This window comes from Stegodyphus dumicola, chromosome 7 (assembly GCF_044657685.1).
Source record: "Stegodyphus dumicola isolate Sdum_Otavi_A_Nest chromosome 7, ASM4465768v1".
In the NCBI taxonomy this organism is placed as follows: domain Eukaryota; kingdom Metazoa; phylum Arthropoda; class Arachnida; order Araneae; family Eresidae; genus Stegodyphus; species Stegodyphus dumicola.
The window spans coordinates 50,329,158-50,350,674 of record NC_140774.1 but is presented as its reverse complement, the minus strand read 5'-3'; the positions used below and the strand labels follow the sequence as shown (position 1 = coordinate 50,350,674).

Sequence of the window (21,517 nt, the reverse complement as noted above, 5' to 3'; positions counted from 1 at the left end):
TAATTGTTTTAAAAAAATTGGTATTAGCAAATGAACGTAATTTCCGGATGCAACTCCCATAGAATTTAAATTTCTTCTAGTAATTTCACTTTCTTCATACAATTTTCTAAGTCTGAAGAGATTCGAAGAAAACTTAACTGGTTCAATTTCCAGTAGTTTGTTCATGAAACAACTAATCAAGTATTCTTGTTTACCGTATCGCTCCTTTAACACATTCAAACAGGATTTATAATTTTCTTCGGTAAGCGTGAATCCCAAAACAATTTTGTAAGGATAGTCCGAAAGAAAAGATTTTAGATACATAAGCTTTTCACACTACTTAGTGACTCAATAAAGCCAATTGCACTTGAGAAACTATTAAAAAACTCTTGATATAAAATAGAATCACCATTAAAAGTGGGAATACGTAATTTATGCAAATTGAGAAGATGATGTGTTACGAACATTCGATTTAGGAACGTTAGCATTTTTAGAAGATTTAAAATGTTCAGTTTCATACCCTTTTAATCTTGTTTTGTTTTTTAATTTAGCATTACTTATAGATTCATTATATTCGAGTGAACTTTGAATTTCTGTTTCGAACATTGAACTATCATAAGTTAGGTCTTCTATTTTCAAGTTTAAAGTCAGAAGTTCATTCTGCTTTTCTTCTAAACTTAACAAAAACTCCGACAAATTCTCCTGAACGAATTCATCTTTATTAATATCAAGACCGTTCCTTCTTATATCTCTATAAAACTCTTATTTTAAGAGTCAGTTCTATTAATTTCATGCAAGCACTTCTAATGACTTTCCTCTTGGATTTCAACTTACAAAAGTTTTCACACACGCAATAAAAATTAAAGTGATAACAATTCAAGTGATGAATAAACTGTTAAATTACAGAATTACAGTGCTTGCAATATGAGTGTTCGAAAATTATCCTGGAACACTTCGAAACCAATAGTCCTAGGCTTCCGGGTTTCGTGGCGCCCTGAAAAAAAAAAAATATTATATTACACTAAACAAATAAACGAGATTCTCGCATGAAGACCATGTTGTTCAAGTTTTTCTAATTTTAATTCATAGCACATCTCATACATAAACATATTAGACTGAATTATGAACCAAGTATAATTAATCAGGTAATCCGAGAAAAAGAATAAACTAAACTTAGTAAGCAAAAAAATATGTTACATTCAGAATTCTAAAGATTTGTTTTATGTAAACTTTTCTTGCGAGGCCCGCCGAGAAAAAGATATCAGACGATTGCAAACGCACCATTTTTAAAGATCACATGATCATTTTGATTTCAACATATATGTATATAAATATTGTTTCCAAAGAGTTCGTCAAAAACGCTTTCACTCAAGAACCATATATATATATATATATATGTCTGACTCATGGTATTATCTCAGATAATCTGTATAAAATCTCACAGAGAAATAAGCATTTTAAAGACAGCAGACATGCTTGCAAAATACAGTAAACCTCCTGCGATAAACCTTTAAGAAGACCACCCTGGAAAGTAACCAACATTTCCGAGAATATAAATATTGGTATTCCATATTACCCAGAACTATGTTTTCTTATGTGACCACACCCTCAGAAAAATAAAGTGATTTGGAGGCTTGAGTGGTCCTCTTATGGGAGCTTTCGTGGTTAATTGTTTTAAAGGCCAAAGCTATTGTAGCTAGAAATCATTAGAAAGAGAGTTAACTTGTTTTTTAGTTTGACATCTGTTCCCTAATTTTTCGGGCAGCTGGGCTAGTTCTGACATGGCACTATTCGTTACTGGAATCTTTCGAGCTAATAAATAGTCTTTCCAGATTCTTATCATGAGCAGGAGTGGCAATGAAAAACTGTTTCTAAAGTTCAGAATGAAATGAAGTTGACTTAGGTCTTTAATTTTTGTAATAAGCTCTGAATTTCTTTAGACTATAAGACTGGTTAAAGTGTCCCCATTGTTCATTCCTTTGCTTTGATTTCATGTTTGTGGTAGATGACTCAGTTTCTGTACGCCAGATGTTTTAAGATTTCATCATTTAAATCAAGAAAGCTCCTTAAATGGATCATTCCACATATCCAAGTATTCTAGACAATCGTTGTGCAGAATTTTGGCGCATTTAGGAAATGCTTACTCTTTTCCATATCTTTATCTACCTGGCTTGCTGTAGATTCTAAGTCTCGTTGGATAAAAACCAAACATTTCTAAAAAATTTCTAAAATCGTCACGTCCAACCTTTGGATATTCGTGCTGATTTTGGCAATTTCTCGTGGACCATGAAATCAGGTTATGTCTGGAAAAATGAGAATATTATAGTAATCATACCTGTGCCACATGTCACACTCATTCATTTAGCTAAAAACCATAAAAAAATTTATTAAACTTTACAACTCACTTTTACAAATCTAAGTTAGAAATAAAAATATAAAGGAACCGTCCGCAACATCAGATTGCGCATTAAAGAGCCTCCTTCCAATCATAATGATACATACAAATAAACAATTCGCCAATTCAACAAGTTTCCACAAAACACTTTTAAAGAGATTAAGAATTAATTAATTACAGGCAATGAATGATATAGTAGTAGAAGAAATATTCACTGTCTAATAGTGATCGCGTAATAAAAGCACATTTAAAATACTGAAGAAATTTCATATTAAGGAAACAGCAGAATTTTAGAAGTACATGCTTTGGAAAATATAATTCTGAAACTTCAGCAGTGATGTACACAGTATCAAATCCAGCTAAATATCTGTCGATGGGATTAGTCTGCCTACTCGAATCATACAAAAATATAATGATTAATTATGAGCCATTTCATTTGAAGTTTTGGGAGTTCCTCATCTTAAATCACAGGGTATGTTTACTATTTTTTAAAAATTAATTAATGATTTGGGAGCCCTTTGCAACGCTTAAGTTTGTCGCGTTTGAAACTTGGTGAAACCGCTTTCTTCGCCATGAATGCATTTGTAAACAATGTCTTTTTCTTTTCTCCCATCGCCTAAATCAGCTGTCCAATGCTGCCAGAATTTTTTCAACTAAAGTAACAGGAGAAGACGTAAAAAGTAACACATGATGTCAGAGATCACATGATTCTGGCGACATCATATCATAGTTACGTATGTTCACATGACCTCTGACGTCATTAAAATTTAGTCTCCATTGGTTCCATAAGTTATGGCATGTAACTCGATTTTTGTCGAAATTTTAAAACCATATTACTAATTATACCTTGTTTAAGGACTCATTTTTTTTTCGCTTGATTAAATCTTTGATACTTTTGATATGCCTGTTTCAGCAGGAATTATATCCCGCTATTACAGGCACCTCAAATAACCCCGGTTAGGGGATACATAACATAGAGTGCTTCGCAGGAATACCTTGACAAGGAACTGCAGGAAGATTGAATAGACGTGGCCCAGGCCAGTGTAAATACAAATGTCATACTTTGATACTTCGAAATTAGCTGGAAGAAGTTAAGATTATTTATGGGGGATTCCGATAAATGTGGGTTGCATAGGGCCTTAAATTGATGTCAATTTCTAGAAGCTCGTATTTAAAATTGTCTGAATAATTTACCTCCGCGTTGGTGATGGCTTTGTTGAAAAAATTATTGTTTGATTTATTGATGAATAACGCCAGACTTTCGAGTTTAAGGTCTCTTTGTAGCTGTTCATTGCGAACGAATCAGGGGGCTCCTGTGATTTTTCGTAAGTAGTTGTTTTGGGAAACCTGCAATTTATTTAATGCTTGATTAAATCTCAGTTTGTTTAGGCTTTTATTTTAAAATTCATTTGTTCATATCCATTGTTAAATGCTTTCTCAAGTTTCGATCGTTAGCGCTTTCATACTTATTTTTTTTTTTTTTATCCGCAGTTCATTTTTCTAATTCATTAATTTTTTGCTTTATTTTAATTGTAAATGCTTTTCAGTGAAATGTTCGTTCTGGGTGTTTCACTTAGTTAATTTATCATATTCTGACTAAAATCTCCGCTTTTCCATAGTTAAATTTTCTTGTGTTGTTATATAGAAAATTGATTTTGCTTTGATTTTTAAGTCATCTCAATTGTTTAGTTCTTAGCAATTAATAGTTAGGATGATGCATTTCATTTCTTTCTCTGCTTCAGTAATATGGCGCTGATGCTATAATTCACTTTGTTATTATCATACAATTGTAGGATTGGTGTTGGTGTATTTAATTATGGCAAAGCACACTAGGGCTATCTGCCTAAGGGGAGGGATGCCTTTGTGGAGGACTTTCTAAGGGAAACTGGCTCGTATACACGTTACACATGGGGAAAACCACGAAAACACCCATGCAGCCAGCCCGTTCGCGGGATTCGAACCTCGGACCGAACTACCAGATATACAATTGTAGGAAAAACTGACTTAAGAACTAAAATTTGTAAAGAAATGAAATCCTCAATATTAGTATTAAGGTGCATAGCTCTGTTTTACACTCTTTTGCAATATTTTACCTTTTATTGCATTAATTTTTACGTTATTCGCCTGCCTATCAGTAACACAATATAATCTTTTCTTCATGAGTCCAAAGAAAAAAAATTTTTAAATTGCTCTTCACACAAAGATAAACAGTACGAATAGACATTGCTTTTTACAATATGTTTAGTATAAAGTTTTGAAATTACATGTATCATCTTTATATATATATATATATAATTTCTCTTAGCAGAATTTTTGAGCATGAAAAAGAGAAAAATTACTAACTTACATGCTTGCCCTTTGCGCTTAATATTGAATTCATTTTCATAGAATTTTAAGAAGAGAAAAAAACATGAAAAATGATGTTTTGGAATTCTGTAGATACAAATGAGATAATTATTTCAGTTATAAACAGACATTCAAGGCTTAACGTCTAACGTTTTAACTGTATTTTGCTTAAACAGTATGTATCATTTCTAAAAATATTTAATTTTAAATTTTAAAACTAATCAAGAGACATCTTACAGATAATCTTGCAGAGATCTTACAGATAATTATGGATGCTGTATTGTATGTTTCAAAAAACTGTCTTTCTTTCCATGGGGGGCCTGATGAAACACCTAGCAGTCTGCTCACAAAGTGTCCCCGGCCTAGTCAAGGCAATTTTTTTAATTTAATGACTCTGCTAGCCGAACATAACTCAACTCTTAAGTACCAGTTAGAACACCTAAAAAAGTACGAAGCAGGAAATATGCTACATGTTGTAAAAAAATTTGAATTTATTATCAACCTGACAGTTTGGGCTAATATTCTTCGACAAATCAATCGAATAAGTATTGAAATTCAAAAGGAAGATATTCTTGCACGTTCCGTCACATTAATGGAAGGTCGGACTATCACCTTGCGGCGATCACCTTTACAAAAAAATGAGAGAAATTCCTATGGAATATTGGATAGAAGAATCTACGGCAGCAGCCGAAAAAATTTAGGTTGAACCCATTCTGACAAATAAACTAATTAATTCTAAGGTGCAAAAAGAAATTTAATGAATTGTGCAAGAACGAACCACGAACACTTCATCCTGTTCAGCTATTTTCTAATGCAATGGAAATTATATTTGATCGAATCTTATCAAAAATTAAAACGAGGGGAAACTGCGCTATTACACTAAATTCAAATTTCGCATTTTTCAATGCTCGCGAAATATTGAATATGCCAACTGTATTGCAAAAGAAGGGAACAGATCTTGTAAGAAAATATGAGCGAGATCTAAACGCATTTGAGTTCTGCCAGGAAATTGGCGTTTTTAAAGAAAAAGCCCCAATGTTATTCGTCGACATAAAAAAGGCTGGAGCATTCTGCCTCTTTGCAACAGATCTACACCTATGATTTTCAGAATGCCTTTTACAATATTTGTATTGCCCTGCGGATTTACTCTACGCTTCCGATTACATCCGCAAGCTGTGAGCGAAGTTTTAGCAAATTAAAACTTATTAAAAACTAGCTGCGATCATAGCGTTTATCAAGTCTCTCAATTCTGGCAATCGAAAATCAAATAGCACATCAAGTTAATTATGACGATGCCATAGATTTATTTGCAGAACAAAAGGCACGTAGAGTAACATTTTAAACCCGTAATATTTTAAGAGGGTTAGGTAAAATTATTAATGAAATAAGAATTATGAAAAAAAGTACAAATACTAACTTTTTCCTTTCAGCAGTAGCTCGTTTTGTTATGTATAGCTAATGATAGTTAGTTACGTAATTAATCAACTCATCTACTGTCCCAACTTATGTAATCTATTCTTTGTAACTAAAGATTATTTTTATTTCGAGAGCATATATGACTGAACGTAGGACTTACTTATTTAAGCATGTTATTGAAAAAAATGAATTTAATTATTCATTGCATTAGTGATTTGTAACTCAAATGTATTCGTTTAAGCTATTATTAGTAATGTGCCGTTTCTATTTTTAGTACTGTGCTGAACTGCTTAAGTATTTAGTACTGAATTACTTTCCATTAGTATGGTTAATTATTGTTGCAAATATTGCAAAACTGCATATTTTAGAGAAAACGTAAATTTGATTATTACAGTACGAAAATAATCTTTTGTGTGAATATGTAAATATTTATTACGTTATCGGGCTGTGTGAGGACGATAGTAAAGTTCTTGAGTAGCCTACATAAAGGCGTTATACTGAAGTGGAATTTTAAAGTGCCAGGTTAAAGCTGCATTTTATCGATACAAAGGATGAAAGGCTGAGTCGACCTTGCCCAGCCCGGGAATCGAAGCCCGGACCTCTGGAATACCGGCCCAGCATGCAGAACCACCACTACACCGGCCGAGCGGTAAAGTCGCTGAACACTGGTAGTTCGGTCCGAGGTTCGAATCCCGCGAACGGGATGGCTGCATGGGTGTTTTCGTGGTTTTCCCCATGTGTAACGTGTATACGAGCCAGTTTCCCTTAGAAAGTCCTCCACGAAAGGCATCCCTCCTCTTAGGCAGATAGCCCTAGTGTACTTTGCCATAATTAAATATACCACCACCACCACCACCACCACTACACCACGAAGACACGCTAGGAAAGCGGGAGAGATACCTTATATGCTATTTCTGTCTTTTCGAACTCTGGACTTTGTAACTGCCGCTGATTGGCTAGGTAGCTCCTGGCCCCATATGCCTACAAATTTGCAGATATTTATTTCTGCTGTTCAAGAGCTGACTCTCTTGACTTGTAATATAATGTAAATAGTGAACTTTATTCTTCTTTTACTGTTTGTATCCTGTATGTTTTACTCTGTACAGTAGTTGTCAAGTTAGGAGTTTCGGACTCACCACCCCCACGTGACCAGTCTCACGCGTTTCTTTTAAAACATCGAAGCAAAAGGCTTTTTCTTGTATCCCCTCTTCAGTTTTACCTCGTAGGAAGAACTATCACCTTCGGACTTCATCATATGTCAGGCCCAGTCGAGATATTCTGAGGATACTGGCAAGAGCAGGAACGAATCATCCTGCTGAATGCCAGGAAAAACACCAAAGTATCGGTTTTTAGCGAAGCACTAGTCGCTTGTGTCAGCATAAAATCAACACCAGCGCCTTAGTTTTCCCTTTTTCATGATAACCGGTAAAAGCTGCAAAGCTAAATGCCGGTCAACACCATCCTAATCCAAGATCCACTGTTGTTAAAAATTTCTTTTGCATTACGATTTAGGATACTTTTCAACGATCGAAAAAATGAATCGCCGTAGGATACGAGTTCATTACGAGCAACTGTTAGAGTTTGAAAGAAGTCGTATCATTGGATCGTAGGCAGATTGGGACAATCGGAGAATCGGTCATCATATGAGTCGAAGCAATGCGGCGATTAGAAGATGCTGGCAGTGAATGAGTGGACAGTAGGAGATTTCAGCGTCATGATGGTAGCGGTCGACCTAGGGCCACAACATATCGGGAGGACAGAATGATTGTCATATCTGCTATCACAGCGTCTGATTCATCGCTATCAACCATCAGAGGTGCGGCTCGCACACGTGTGTCCACTATGACCATTCATAGATGGCTGATAGAGCGAAATCTACGCCCGTACCGACCGTTACGCCACCTACCACTCACGCCTGCGCACTGTCGAGCCATATTACAGTGGTTCTTATTCGATCAGGTTGGAATGATACTTACTGGGAACGTATAGACTTTATCAACGAATCCTGCTTCCAACTGTGTCGTGACGATCATCGAAGACGTGTCTGGAGACCCCCACAGCAGCGTGCCTATCCTGCTTTCACTATTGCACGCCACACAGATCTTCAACCAGGTGTAATGGTCTGGGGTGCCATTTCGTTGATAGTCAGACCCCTTTGGTGGTCATTAGAGGCACACTTACGCGGTACGTCGACGACATTCCGAGACCAATTTTGCTACCGTTTCTTTTCAGTACCGTGGCCTTATTTTTCAGCAAGATAATGGCAGACCACATACGGCACGTGTTGCTATGAACTATCTTACAGCTTGTCAAACACTTCTCTCTGGCCAAACAGATCGCCAGATCTCTCTCCCATCGAACATGTCTGGGATATGATGGGAAGGCGACTGCATCTATCAGCGAATGTTGATGACCTAACCCGACAGTTGGAGCAGATTTGGCAAGAAATACCGAGGGATATTTTTCGTTATAGAGTGTAGATTGCATAAATACATGCAGAGCCGGCTCTAAAGCGTATGCAATAGCTGCGACTTCACACAGTGGCACAATTTAGGGGCAGCAAAATTGTTAGAATTTAGATAAGAATCGGGCGGAAGAATTTTGGATTCGCAGCGTTTGCACCGGGCAGCGAAAAGTCTAGCCCTGGACCTGAATACATGACTGGACACATATTTTTTATGAAATGATCAACCCCTCCGCCCACAAAATGCAGGCATATTTAAAAATGATACACAAAGTGTTTGCTTGGATCGGAATAGAGTTCATTTGGAATGCTGAGGAATTCTTCTTAGAGCGCTTATGTTAAGCGGAAAACTTATCTTCAAAGTAACATCAAGAAGAAACCTAGTGTTAGATCAGAACAGAGTGTCGGCCATTCTACTAGGCCGAGTCTTCCTATCCAAAGATGGGGGCTAGTGAAAAATGTATTATATTATTATTTATGAGCAACGTAGAATGTGTAATGAAGTGGGTCTCTACCCTTCTGTTCCACATGTCTGCAAAATACTCTAGTGTTAAATGATGAAATAAACATTGCTTTTCAAGAAGATCGAAGTAATTTCCCTCTGTCACATATCAATCAAAAATGAGCGAGCCTATCATTTCATGACACGTAATTTCAGCCCAAATCATCATATTTCGCCTGCAGTCATTCATTTTAACTGTCACTTTTGAATTTTCACTACTCCAATGAACCATGTTCATTAGCATTTCCAGACATATGCAATATTGCTTCGTTCGTCTACAGCACTTTTCTTCCAAATAAACATCATTGTTAAGCTTATCAATCTACTTCAGTGAATTAGATTTATTTGTTCGGAACTTAATTTATTAATGAGCTGGTTCTTATTCGGAATGGTGGAAATGATAGGGATGGAGGTGTTTTAATAATGTCTATAATAAACTAATAATTTATAATAAACTAATAGTTTTTAGTATAATAAACTAATAGTTTGTAAAAACCATCTTGAAATGTTCAACTGTCTCAACAGTCATTGCGATTTTGATTTTTGTGGCGGAGGATTCAGTTCATGCAGCGAAAGCTCTTTATTTACTTTCGAGCTAATTTGATTTTTCTGCCATCCTTTTCCCCATCTGACATGAATTCTATTTTATCAAAAACTTTGTTAAGTTATTACCATGGAAAGTTCAGATGGTCCAAATTCATATGTTATCTGCATTTTCACTGTCTTGTAACTTTTGGTAACCGAATAAAGACAAACATATCACATACACTTCGTCATTCATCATTTCTTCAGTGATGTGTATGTTACCAAATATTTCCATTTAAAATTCATAAATATTTAACTCTAATCCTTCCATTGTAACGTGGTACCTATCGCAATCATTTTTAATTCATCTTATTTTCATAGAGTCATAGAGCTTTATACATGATATAATTACTAATGCACTAAGCAACCAAAGCTAGTAGGGCTGTCACCTCTGCGTAGTTTGATCATAAATAAATTCAATTTTAAGTACTAAAATAGTATCCTAAGTAATCAGTATGAAAAAAATACCCCTAATCTTTCTCATTTTACTAAATTATTGTAATGCTGTTAGAGATTCTCAATTTATTTACATGTAAATGACATAGAGTCGCTAATAAAAGACCATAAGCGACATAATGGCATAAACCATCGTTACGTGAATACGTGGAAAACAAATGTTAACATGTTGTTTTAACTCATCAGCAGCCAATCATCTGAAATTTAATATTTCGAAGACAAAATATTTAAGTAAACTTAACGGTATATGTCCCTTGATGCTCAGAACGCGTTCATAAAGTAACGAGTGGTATATGCTCCTGAAGTTCTAAAAATCTACATACAGATAAAATAACGGCTTGTATGCTTTAAGGTTCTGAACAGGAATTGTAAAATTTATCGACTTTTATCAGTTACCAGCAATTCCGTAAGTTAAGTTAAAATCGTTTTATCCATAGCTGAATATTATTTTTTTTAATAAAAATATTTAAAATATAAGAGTGAATAATACAAGCAATAATTTATTTTGCAAAATTTAGAAGGCAATGTAGAGTTTGTATGAAAATAAAAGATGTGTCCTGATTATAAGTATAAAATGATGTAACGAAAGAATAAAAAATAATTCAAAATAATTTTTAATTGTGTAAAGTAGCACAGAACTTTAACATGCAAACACTAAACAAATTTTTAATTGTGTAAAGTAGCACAGAACTTTATCATGCAAACACTAAACAAATTTTTCACATGTGTAGTTATCTGTTTTTCTTTTATTTATTAGTTGTTTAAAAAAAAAAAAAAAAAAAAAAAAAAAAAAAAAAACAAGGGTAGAGGATAATAATTTATCAAATTCTGTTTTTTTAATAAGATCCAATTTTTGAACAAAATAAGCTAATCGCTCAAAATTTCTCGGATTCCGCGTTTATAGTGTTAGAAGTCATTCGTAATCTTGTAATTTTGAATGTATTTATTTTTTTATTTTCTCAGGCAGATTATTATTAATATTATTATTACTATTATTAAGATTTTATTTACAGTTTTTATTTCACTTTTTGATCAGAACTGGTTCCTTAATGAATACTTCGGTTTTGGTCTTTAACGGGAATTGAAGTTTTTTCTTCATTGGTAATGTATCAGTGAGATGTTTAATGACATCATTGATAATGTAGCAATGGGGATGTTTATGATTTAGAGAATTTTTGGAAGCAGAGTTACATCTTATTTCTAGCAATTCAATAGCATCTCTTTTGTTCTTATATATGAGTTTAATCAAGTTTACGATTTCCTTCGTAATTGCGAACTTAGCTTCATTAACTGTTTCTTTTTTCTTTCTTTTTTTTTTTTTTTTTCATGATTTTAATTTTTTTTTTTATGGATCAGTACCAAAACAATATTGCAAAATATTTAGAAGAAATAATTCTTTTATATAATGTATCAAAACATTCTTAATTTCATTACTTAATATTACATTTTTATTTATAATTTCATCAAGCAGGAATTTCAGTGCAACGTCAGAATATACATATAAATTAAAGATTTAAGAACAAAGTACCAACAAGCAAGTTTTAGCCTTGATAATGCTAAAATTATACAAAACAATGATTTAAATTCATTATCTGTAAAATTTATATCAAATTTTTAAATATATGAGAAATTTTCATTCACAAATTTTAATCATCAAAAAAGTTCTAACGTAAAAGTTCTAACGTAAAGTTAATTAAACTATGGCAACGAGCATTTGAACCTATTATCAATGGAACTCATCACTTTCTTCTTTTACATTTTTAAAATTATGCTGCCTTTTTCTGTTAATGATTTTTGGGATATTTTGATGCTTCACCTATCTTTATTTTCATAGAATTTGATTGTACCATGTGTAAAGTACAGTCGATTCCGATTAATCGGACCACATCAAGAAGCGATCGTTTTGGTCCTAATAACCGGCTGGTCCGATTACACGAACATGTCCTATGTTGTAAGACGGGAAGTGCTATATGTAGCAAATAGTAAATGCACATGTAAATCATGTACTAAAATGTAATTATGAACTTTATGGTGCGGTACACACGTATGGCGAACATACATGTACAAACAAGAAATACAGTCGAAATTTTTTTTCATTGAGAAAATTAAATCTAAAGAAACAATCTCCACGATACCCAACATGCGAGCACAATAAAAACAATTTCTTACCAAGTTCCAGTCAACATTTGAAGAACTTATCCAATGTGATCTGACGCGTTCTCTTGACAGATTGCACGTGAACGAAATCGCCACAAACATCTAACGCAGCAATGGGACTGCCTTCACTTCCCTCCTGCATGAAATACCGACGCAAAGTTTTAATGCATTTCCTCGCATCCTGTATTGTCACTTGCACCAACTTATTATAGCGGCATCATCTTCATCACTTTCTTGGTCTTTCGATGCTGTCGTGTGTTTTGCTGCAACTCGAGCAACGATTGCAGCGTCGTAATCTTCATTTTCATCGTAGCATTGAAGCTCTTTGTCAATGAATAAAATTTTTTCGCATTTTTGTACCTGTTGAAGTTCCACACTGTTGAAGAAATGTAAATCATCATTTTCACTTCAATGAACATCCATGAAATGTCCACATCCATCTCCAAAACCAAGTGCTTAAAGCCACAGTGAGAAAAACAGTTCTGAATTGTCTCAATGCTCATTTTTCGCAAGCTGTCGGCCACAAATGTAATTGCTTGTAAGATGTTGATCTTTTCACTGACTTCGCTGGCTTTTGACGATGAGGTCAGCAAACTTTCTTCCATTGCTTCAAAGATGTAATTAACCAACCTTGCACGATAAAGGTTTTTCAAATTTTTTCCCATCCATTGGCTGGACCAAAGCTGTGGTCCTGGGAGGTAGAAATTCCAATTGGACGTTCATCAAGCAATCTAAATGAGGATGTGCTGCACAATTGTCAAGAAGAAGCAGCACTTTTATCGACTGACCTTGCAGCTCTCTGTCCCATTCCTTCAACCATTTTTTTAAAAAGTTCAGAGGTCATCCACGCATTTTTGTTCGGACGATACACAAATGGTAAACTCTCCATCCTAAGTCCTTCAAAGCGGCGAGGCTTAGTGCTTTTTCTTATAACCAACAGCTTCCTTTTGTCCGTTCCTGACATGTTTGAGTAGCACAAGACAGTTACGCAATCCATCGCTTTTTTGGAGCCAAAGAGTGCAACATGTTTGTAACTTAACGAGCCGTCCGGTGTAGCCCGATAATATAGCCCAATCTCATCAGCATTGTAGATATGATCTGCTGAAATATTTTCAAGAAGCTCGGAAAAGTTTTGCTGATTTCCATTCTTCAGCATTTGCTCTATCAGCACTTTCTTTCTAGCCATGTGCTTTCTTGAAATTTATGTCATGTCTAGATTTCCATCTAGACAACCGTCCGTAGTTTTAAAGTCATCGTGGCCCAGCTTTTTAGCGAGTTCTTCTGCTTTGCATTTTAACATTGAACCGCTTACTCGCACAGATCGTCCAGTAACAATGGCAAACCATTCATTAAGGGCCTCATCGACATCTGGGTCCTTGCCTTCACGCTTCCGTTTTTTGGAAGTTTCTCCTCGTCGTTCACATTGTACCCATTCTACTCGCAGCTCATTCTCTTGTTTTATCAAGCGCGAAATTGTAGTTTTTGCCAATCCGGTTATTTCCACCAACAGGCGCTGACTAGTGTTTCGTGGTTGTTGCTTGATCTTATCCAGGAAACCAATTTTTTTCAGCTAACGTCAATTCCCGTCGTGGCATTCTGGCAGGGGAGACAAAACACGCGCACAGTTCACTAACTAAAGTGGTTTGAAGAAACCTTGGTGTTTCGAGTTCAAGATGTTGAGGTCAAGAGGGAGATAAAATGCTCGCCATTCAAAGCTTTGGCACTAAAAATAATCCCAAAAAGGTGATGAAATGATAGCTTTCTGGTGTAAACTTTAATCATGTTTGACAGGCAGGAATTCCTTTCAGATGGAGCCAAACACTCTATTGTTCATTTCCTCGAAACTCGGAGGAGCAGGTCAAAGAAAGGTCAAAGAAAATGGTGCGCGTGTTCACCTCCCGCCGGTTTTGCTTTTGTTATGCACTTTAAGGAATTTCTGACCTTTGATAAAGCATTTTCCTGGGGAGCCGCAACTACAGATCCTCCCATATGTCGCGGACCACCTGTACATCCGTAGTACGCGGCCGACTTGTGGCTTCTGTTTCTTATTCGCTCTCACGTTTTTTAGTCCGATTAAACGGAATTTTGGTCCAAATAAGCAAATAATATTAGGTTTATGTACATAGGATTTGTTTCAGTTCTTTAGGATTTGGTTCGAAAAAGCGGCTGGTCCAATTTTCCGGTGGTCCAATTAACCGGATTCGACTGTATTTAGGTAAGAATCGATTCTCTGTATTTTATTACTTCAAAATCATTATTTTAAAAGTTTCCGTTATTTACACCAGAATTTATAGAATCTAATGTCTTCGCCAATTTAATTTTTTTAATCTTAGTCCTCAATTTCATCGAAATTATTTCTGTTATTCAGATATTATCCGCCAATTTTATGAATCAGTGCCAGGCTCCATGCCCGTAACAGCTTGTGTCCAGACTAAAGGTAAATCAACGTCTTACTGATCTGCTCATTTTGTATAGCTTTTCTTGCTGAACAAATCAGCCAGCTTTTCTGAAATTGTAATGTTAGAACGTACATGCACAGTGCGTGCGTCGAACAAAAAAATTCTGTATTCCCCCCCATTCTAGTTGGCGGGCTGACAAATTTTAAATTACATTTTTTTCTTATCCTGCAAATGCGAGTTAGGATATGAATTCAATTTATATATAACATAGCTATATATAACATATAACGGAAAAAAAATGGCGACTTTTTCCACAGTTTGATTCTACGCCTTAATATGCGCAAATCCAAATTTTACAATAATTTTGTAAACCATTTCCAAGCTATTCGAGTTTAAAACCCGGCGCTAAGTTTTCAAATTTCTAAATTTTTCATCCTATTGTCCTTTTTAATTAAGGTTATCGTAATTCCTAATTTCATGCAATGAGCAGAAATTTCAGCTAGCTGATATCTTAAGGGTAACACTGTCTCAATTTTACATCTTTATGGATTGGCTTCGACAATACTAAACCGGGATTGCTCATAGACGCGCAGCCGGTATACTGGTTAGCGTCGCAGATTGTCGTGCTGAAAGGCCTGGGCTTGAATCTCGGAGGCGTAATGGCAAACCGCACATTGAGTTGATCAGTGGTAAACAAATTTCGCTTACTGCACATGCCCAGAAGCGAATTTGGCGCAATTACGACTTTCGCGCAATTTTAAAAGAAGATAAATACGGTATGTGGTTGATATTGTGTTATCTGATCGTAAACAGTTCGGGGTTTAAAAACTTGCTAGCTTTTAAGTTGCTTCATTACTTAGAGTGTAAATATCGATTGTAAACTACGCAAATTTTCTTTTAAGAAGGATTTCAAAACGGAAAACATTATTACAAGGTATATTAGCTGAATGTTTATTGATTGTACTTCTGATGAGTAAAAGCAGTTGAATATTTACCATACGTTACATTCGTATATACTTTAACAAGGAATAAATCCAGTTTAAATCAAAGAAATTAAGTCAAAGAAATTATTATAAGTAGCTGATATTAAATATAACGTTTATGAACAAAAATAAAACTAAGCAGAATTACATGCAATAAGCACACACAAATATTCGTAGTACTGCAATTGTAAACAGTCGATAAGACCTGCATGACTAACAGGCTCGTGTAGGGTTGTTTATGCTCAGTCGAAAGTATTTCCTCCCACACCGACGGTACACCAATGAGCATGCGCAATACGAGAAATTCGTTAACATAGATCAACTGAATGTGCGGTTTGCCATTACGCATCCCGGAGAAGGCATGGATATTTGTAAATGTATAGTGACGGTGCAGCATGGCGGCACTCTAAATATGCGACGAGCCGAAAGTCCTCTCGTGTGGTTTGGTTGAAGGGGAGAGGGCAGGGAAACCTTCTGACTCGTCCCCAAGGGGTGCTGTCCGTCAGAATTGGGGGCGGAACTGAGCTAAATCGCGCTGTCACCTGAATGGTGCTCAGGGCTGTTGCTAGCGCTCCTTGCCAAGTGGAATTTCGTGGGCTTCTGCTGACTACGTCAGACAAGTGATCATAAGCAACAACAGCAACAGTAGAAAAGAAACAAATACAGCATTTTTATTATAATGCTGTTTGAACCAGAATTTTACAAATCGATTGAAACACCGTGCTTTTCTGTTTCTGGTTTGTATTTCTAAGGAACAAGGTTTTACCGTCGAATGAAAACAAATAGCACCTCTTCGAGCTCTTATTTATTTCCATTTATAGTTTATTATTAATTTACATAATATTTTCATTTATTTTCATTTATCATAAACACTGCGAACGGGCTGGCTGCATGGGCGTTTTCGTGGTTTTCCCCATGTGTAACGTGTATACGAGCCAGTTCCCTTAGAAAGTCCTCCACGAAGGCATCCCTTCCCTTAGGCAGATAGCCCTCGAGGCTTTGCCCTAATCACACACACACATAAACACTTTTTTGGAAATGTTAAGAACTGCATTTAATATCATTGATAACCATGTTCTTTAACTAAATCCAAAGATCAAAACAGTCTAGAATTCGGAATATTCTTCTTTAGACCAAGCTATTGTAGAAAAGTCAAACTAAATTAATAATTCTCACAGTTCTTTAAGATTTGGTATAGTTGCTGTTCATAATTCTTTCCTGATCTCACACGCACACAAAAAGTGAATTTTGAACCTTTAGAATGGTGAGATATATGTCTCCCGAACACACGAACATCTTGTTTCACTTAATGACTGATTCAGTCAAACTTTCAACATATGAATTTTTAACCTCAGCACGCAAAAACAAATTTTTCAATGAATCATTAAGCATTTTTACTTTGCATCCGAAAATTCCGACTGAAATAATAGCTAAGAACTTGCGCGGAAGGGGAAACTGGAAAAACGTGTAATACATAAATTATTTCTTTGAATTTTACATATTTAAAAAACTGAAGTTTGTTTTACATATTTAAAAAGTTGTGGTATTATCTAAAAATAGAATCTTATCGCGATAAAATCTTGTAGCAGCATAAACACAGAAACATAAGTTAAACTACAGTTTGAAGATGGAAAGCATTGCAAATGGAAATGGAAAACAAATCTAAAGCATTTCACTCCGGTGTTTGCTTTGCATTTTTGAGTAATACATATGGTAAACAAAACAGCATTCGATTGCAGTTTTTAATGAAATTCAATCTTCTTTTTAGAGCAATTGTTGATTATTTCTAATGTCACTTGATACCACAAATATCTTTCAAAACTCATTTATTGAAAATATTGAACGTGACAATCTGAGATCTCATTCCAAATCATTTAAAATTTCGATATTTCACTTAATCGAATCTTTACTATATCAGAAGTTTTGTTTCATCTCAACAGTATAGTAGATTTTGTTTTATCTTAATAAATCAAATTTTATTTTGCTAGTTTTTTACCATTTGAATTAGACATTGTATGGGGATACCAAAATCTTTTAAGTACTTGAAAGTCCGTCGGTCTTGATGCTATTCTGTGTATATCAGAGCACGGGGTAAACTGGAAGTACCCCGTTTCAAAGAATGGGCACTTTCAAATCTCCATGCAGCACTAAATGCTTCTCTCATTAATATCCTCAGATTTAAACCAGTTTTATTATTGTTTAGTTACAAGGTCGAGAAAATGATGTAAGGAGTTGAACAGCGTTTAGTTCTTAATCTATTTTTTTTTTTTTTTTCTTACAAGGAAAGAGTGTCTACCAAGTGTTGAACAGCAATGCTACTATTTAATTATGCAGTAACGTTACTGTTTGATATCGGGTACAATGTACTATAGCCACAGCTAGGAGGTAGGGGCCTTGCTTTTCACACATGTCTGCTGTATTTTTTTAATCAGTAAAAATATTGGTATTTTTATACGTCAGAAAAGTTACATATCGTACAGTAAACTAAGCTCATTTATAAATCTTATGAACCGGTTTCCAGTAACTACTTTGTATTGACGCAAATCTCTTCGCAAAGAATTTTATAATTTAACAAACAACTATTCCACGACTTTTGCCATTTTTCTCCCCGCAATGTAACGGCTAGCTTAAATACCTTTCTTCCAGCGATTTTGGCTTTAATCATCGTCTTACAAAAATGACGGATGTTTCTAACCGTACGAGTTTCCTTCTATATGTTAACAAATTCGCAAAGTACTTTCCTTTGTATTCAAAGTTACAGGATAGCGGCTCTGTTTATTGTATTTCCTCAAGGTTGGACATTAGCCAATTCTCAAGCGTCGCAAGAACTCTTACATTCTTTTGATATGGAAGACATTTTTGTCTTATCTCTTCATTTCCCTGTCATGTTAAATGAAGTTATCCAGTCCTTGTCTTCCAGTGATGACCTCTTTATTTTTAAATAATAATAAAAAAATATGCGTACTATCTGTATCTCTGTTATAGTTGTCGCTTTATCGAATTGAAAATAGGAAAGTAGAGGGTGAATTAGAAGTGTAACAGCATGAACTATTTAATACCGAAAGCACGGGTTTGATTCTCGCCAGCTTTATTTTCAACGCGATTAGTAGTTACCCATTTGCTATTTGTTTTTCTTCGCTTTATTTTTTTAAATAAAATAACTACTTTACTAATCTTCCTGATTTCAAGTATAAGCAGTCCTCTTCTCATAACGATTCGACTTACAAATTTTCGACTTTATGTGGCGTTAAAAGCGAAACGCACCCATGAACACAGCAGAAATCGTTAATTAAGAGTTTTGAATATTGATCCTTTTCTTGCTTAGACATTTACGTTCTGATATTTCGAGCATATATGATTAAAGGCTGTAATGCTATTAGGATTTTTTACACTGAACTGCATAACGAAAAAATGTATTGTTCATTCATACGTTACTATCTTCCATGAGCCATCAGGATTACAGTGATTGATTGATCAACACTACCAAGACATACTTCATGCATAGAAATTCAGTAAGAATGCTATTTCGAATTTTAAATCTTGATTTTTTAAAAATTTTATCAACTTTCATGGAATTTTTGAATACTTCGTTTCATGAGTGGATTGGAGAGGAGGAGAATCCCCTTTAACTACGTCTTAGCATCCATTTTTATTTAACATTTAATTAAATACATCTTGTACGTAGCATATTCAGAAAGTATTTTTTTCAAGTATTTGCTCGGTAAAAAGGAACAAAACTAAATTAATTGAGTAAAATTTTTGAAAACATTTTTACTTTGACATACTTTACATTTTTATTTATTATTTTATTTCAGACTCACGGCACAGTGGCGCTTATCGCGTTGGGACATAGTTTTTTAGCATCCTTTTAATATTTTTCTGCCACCAGATCTCATGAGAAATGTAGTTACAGTTTTCTTCAGGTCTTCGTTGCTAACAAGGCGTTTTCCACTCAAAACTGCTTTAACTATGTAAGAAGATGATAATTTCTTGCCTCAAGATCAGAGTTGCAGGCTGAGTGTTGACAAATCTGTCACTGAAAATTTCGGAGTTTTGTGCAGTGCTTATTGGCTTAGTTTTGTCGCGCATGAGTTTGGCAGAAAGAGCTTTTCGTTAACAAAGAGTTGCAATATAAAGTATCTGTTTTTCCGTACGAATTGGCGGTAAAAATTCGTAACGAAAGCAGTGCTACGGCTAATCATATGGAATTGCATTTGAAACATTATATATATATATATGGTTTCATCAAAGCGAACTTTTATCATACGTAAATTGAAGCACCTGAATTTCTTTCAAGAAAGGATAATTTCTTATTCTATAATATCGAATCTGTTGAACATCTGGTAATATTCCGGGGCAAAGTCTTTACAGAAAGCGAAGCTTAACATTATCGATTGATATATAACATCCTATCATCCATCTACTGGTGACTCAGTGGCTTGCTTCTTCGCGCTCGATAACCTAGCAATGCTGGAGGCCCAATTGGGGCATTATCCTGCCAATAAGCGCAAATCATTCTGAAGCCAATGCTTGAGGCCCAACTGGGGCATTATCCTGCCAATAAGCGCAGAACATTCTGAAGCATGCTAACTGCATGTACCGTATTTGTGCACAAATTGTCAGTCACGGCATATCATTTCCACCTTTATTTTCATAGATACTTTCGAGAAAAATAATTTTTGCATATATTTTACACGGAAAACATTACTAGAACATTAGACTTGAATATTTAAATACAGAAGTGAAGAAGCCGCTCAAGTTAGGATGAAAAGATAAGATTATGATTCAAGGTTTGAGACATAGAAATAAATTTCAAAAACAATTGAGAGCAATTCTAAGAAAACTAAAATTTCCAGTGCCAAAGATCATTCTAATCTGGCCAAAATGATGAAAATGACAACATCTATGGATCAGTGGCACCAGAGAAGAAAATCAAGACCAAGGAAGACCAGGAAGATATCAGACCAAGGAAATTAGCATTTCGTTAATATTTCGATTTACTGCAGCAAATAGCAGAATTAATTATTCCGCTTGAAAGCAGAGTGAATTAACTGGTGTGGAACTGTTTTGTAGGCAATTAGTTATTCAATTGCATACTGTAAAATTTCTCTTAAGATATTCGCACCTAGTAAAAATGAAATACTTATATAGTGTATTAAAATATTAAATTGTTAGAAACATATAGAGCAAATTCTAACATATTAACTACATGTATAAAATCAAAACTATTTTTATTAATTAAGATACTATGTAATAATAATATCTAGTTCTTTACTTTAAAAAAATATTTGCGTATCTTTTATCACTACGTTTTCCATTAATAAAAAATGGTAAAAAAATCCGAGACGTAGGTACAAAAATATAGTATGGTTATATGAAATAAACTCTACGCCCATAAAACTAGCTGCACGTTTTCATCTGCAGCAAAATTCTCATAAACGAATCATTGCATGCAGTGAAGTAATTAAACAACGAATTGTTTTATATTATATAAAATTTACACAAATTAAAAATCGTTGAACATAAGGTTGTGATACATGTTATTCTCAATAATGATCATCCTGCATTAGTGCATGATCCGACAGTGAAATGAATGAAAAGCGGCATGATCCGATAATGAAATAATACTTGTACAGGTCTGGCTTTGATTTATCCGTAAGCATTGACGTCAGAATTCTTTGAATTTCGTCAATGTTAATAGAAAAGTTTCCATGGGGAAAACAACGAAAACGCACATGCAACGAGCCCTTCCGCCGGAATTTGAGCTTTGATCGAGTTACCAGTATTCAACAATTTTAAACCACTCGGTCACTTGATGGAGTGTTTTAGCTTTAG

At 34.8% G+C, this 21,517-nt stretch overlaps 1 protein-coding gene across 2 annotated transcripts in view; it reads right to left on the bottom strand.

The window, feature by feature from the left end:
* Positions 1 to 661: 661 nt before the first annotated feature.
* Positions 662 to 21,517, bottom strand: part of LOC118195760 (TBC1 domain family member 31) — a 202,753-nt gene continuing 181,897 nt past the window's right edge. For both annotated transcript variants that reach the window (XM_085820182.1, XM_085820183.1), the window contains exon 20: positions 662 to 973. In XM_085820182.1, the coding sequence (XP_085676308.1) occupies positions 875 to 973 (99 nt within the window). In that variant the 3' untranslated portion in view covers positions 662 to 874. The remainder of the gene's footprint in view (positions 974 to 21,517) is intronic.